This window comes from Mesitornis unicolor, unplaced genomic scaffold, assembly GCF_000695765.1.
Source record: "Mesitornis unicolor isolate BGI_N332 unplaced genomic scaffold, ASM69576v1 scaffold6238, whole genome shotgun sequence".
NCBI classification, from domain to species: Eukaryota; Metazoa; Chordata; class Aves; order Mesitornithiformes; family Mesitornithidae; genus Mesitornis; species Mesitornis unicolor.
In genome coordinates this window covers 57,343-58,724 of record NW_010201058.1, presented here as the reverse complement: position 1 = coordinate 58,724, position 1,382 = coordinate 57,343, and the positions used below count along the sequence as shown (strand labels likewise).

Sequence of the window (1,382 nt, the reverse complement as noted above, 5' to 3'; positions counted from 1 at the left end):
TCTTCCGATTCATTTATTCCTGTTTCATCCTCTAAGCCTTCAAAACACATTCAAAACAAAAGCACATACTCAGTGAAGATTTCAACTTCTATACAAATAAATAGCTACAAATACTTTATCCATTAGTAGGCAAAAAAACCCCACAACTAAGAATGTTATATTTTGCTATGTTCTGGTTTCTTCTACCTATTCAAGCTCTAGTTTTTAGTTACTTTTTCTCAAAAACAAACGTTTCAAACAAAACTAGATGGACAAATGTTTTGATATGTAAAGCTGTACTCTAAAGCCATATTTTGTTTTTTGTTTGCTGACATTAATGTTTCATTTGACCACTGAATAGGAAGGTAATAGCTACTTCTGCATCAACATGTCCTGCTATTTTTCTGTTCTGTGTCCACATGACAGCTTATTCTGTGTTAAAAAAATATCCACGTTACAGACAATCCTCTAGAGTTGTACAATTTTATCCAGTACACATGCACAATATTACACTAAGCTTGGTTAACTTTGGTCAGCTAGGGAAAAATAGTCTTGGTAGTTATTATCCTGGTAGCAATTCTAACCACTTCATACAATTAGTTTTGAGAAATTCTCAGCTAAATTTTGCAAAATGCATGTTTCTCTCCTATTCTTTGTTATGTTAAACAATTTCTAACACAGCATCTTGGGAAATGAATAGCAAACTACAGATATCTGAAATATGTTTTGTCTCCAATAAACATGACAGAAAGCTTGAAGGCAACCAACTCCTGGCCAAGCTCCACCAATTTCCTCCACAGTGACTGAGAAAGAGCTACTGTTCATTACCAGAAACCTTGTCCGCTTCCCAAAGACAAGGTTTTAAAAATATTTATTCTTTTTTATGCTTTGTTTTGAAAAGACAAAAAAAAGTCCATCAGCAGACATCAAGTTAAAAATTGGTAGACAAAAATTGTCTCGAATTCTTCTGGAAACCAGACTGGAGCGTGGATCTGTTTTCAGATTGGACAAGGGAGCTGGTGATACACTATTTATTAAAAAATGGGTTCTGGGATTGACTTTGATATGGATACAATATCACTGTGAAGCATTCCAACTTGCTGAACATCTTTTTCACATTCATCTGGCACTATGCGAAGTGACAAAACTCTGGTCTTGACCATTGGCCCAGCACAGCTGGAGAGCCAGAGTTTCTGTGCAACTTGAGTTTTAAAGGATCTAACAATTGCTTACAAGGTACATGAAGGCACATCTTTGGAGTTCAAGATTAGGTTAATCTCTTCATCTTGCAGGCAACCAAAGTTGTTTTTATAAACATAGGGTTTGGTTTGTTGAGTTTTTTGTTTGGGGGTGGTTTTTTTTTTTCATTCTTTTTCTTGGTTAGTTGGGGTTTTTTTTAAATA

At 34.9% G+C, this 1,382-nt stretch overlaps 1 protein-coding gene across 1 annotated transcript in view; it reads right to left on the bottom strand.

Annotated features, from left to right (window-relative positions):
* The window catches only part of ARMC2 (armadillo repeat containing 2), a gene marked incomplete at its 3' end in the record, with an annotated part of 54,501 nt that overhangs the window by 33,334 nt on the left and 19,785 nt on the right, over nt 1–1,382 (bottom strand). Inside the window, exon 7 of the mRNA XM_010189936.1 lies at nt 1–37. Coding sequence (XP_010188238.1) covers nt 1–37 — 37 coding nt within the window. The remainder of the gene's footprint in view (nt 38–1,382) is intronic.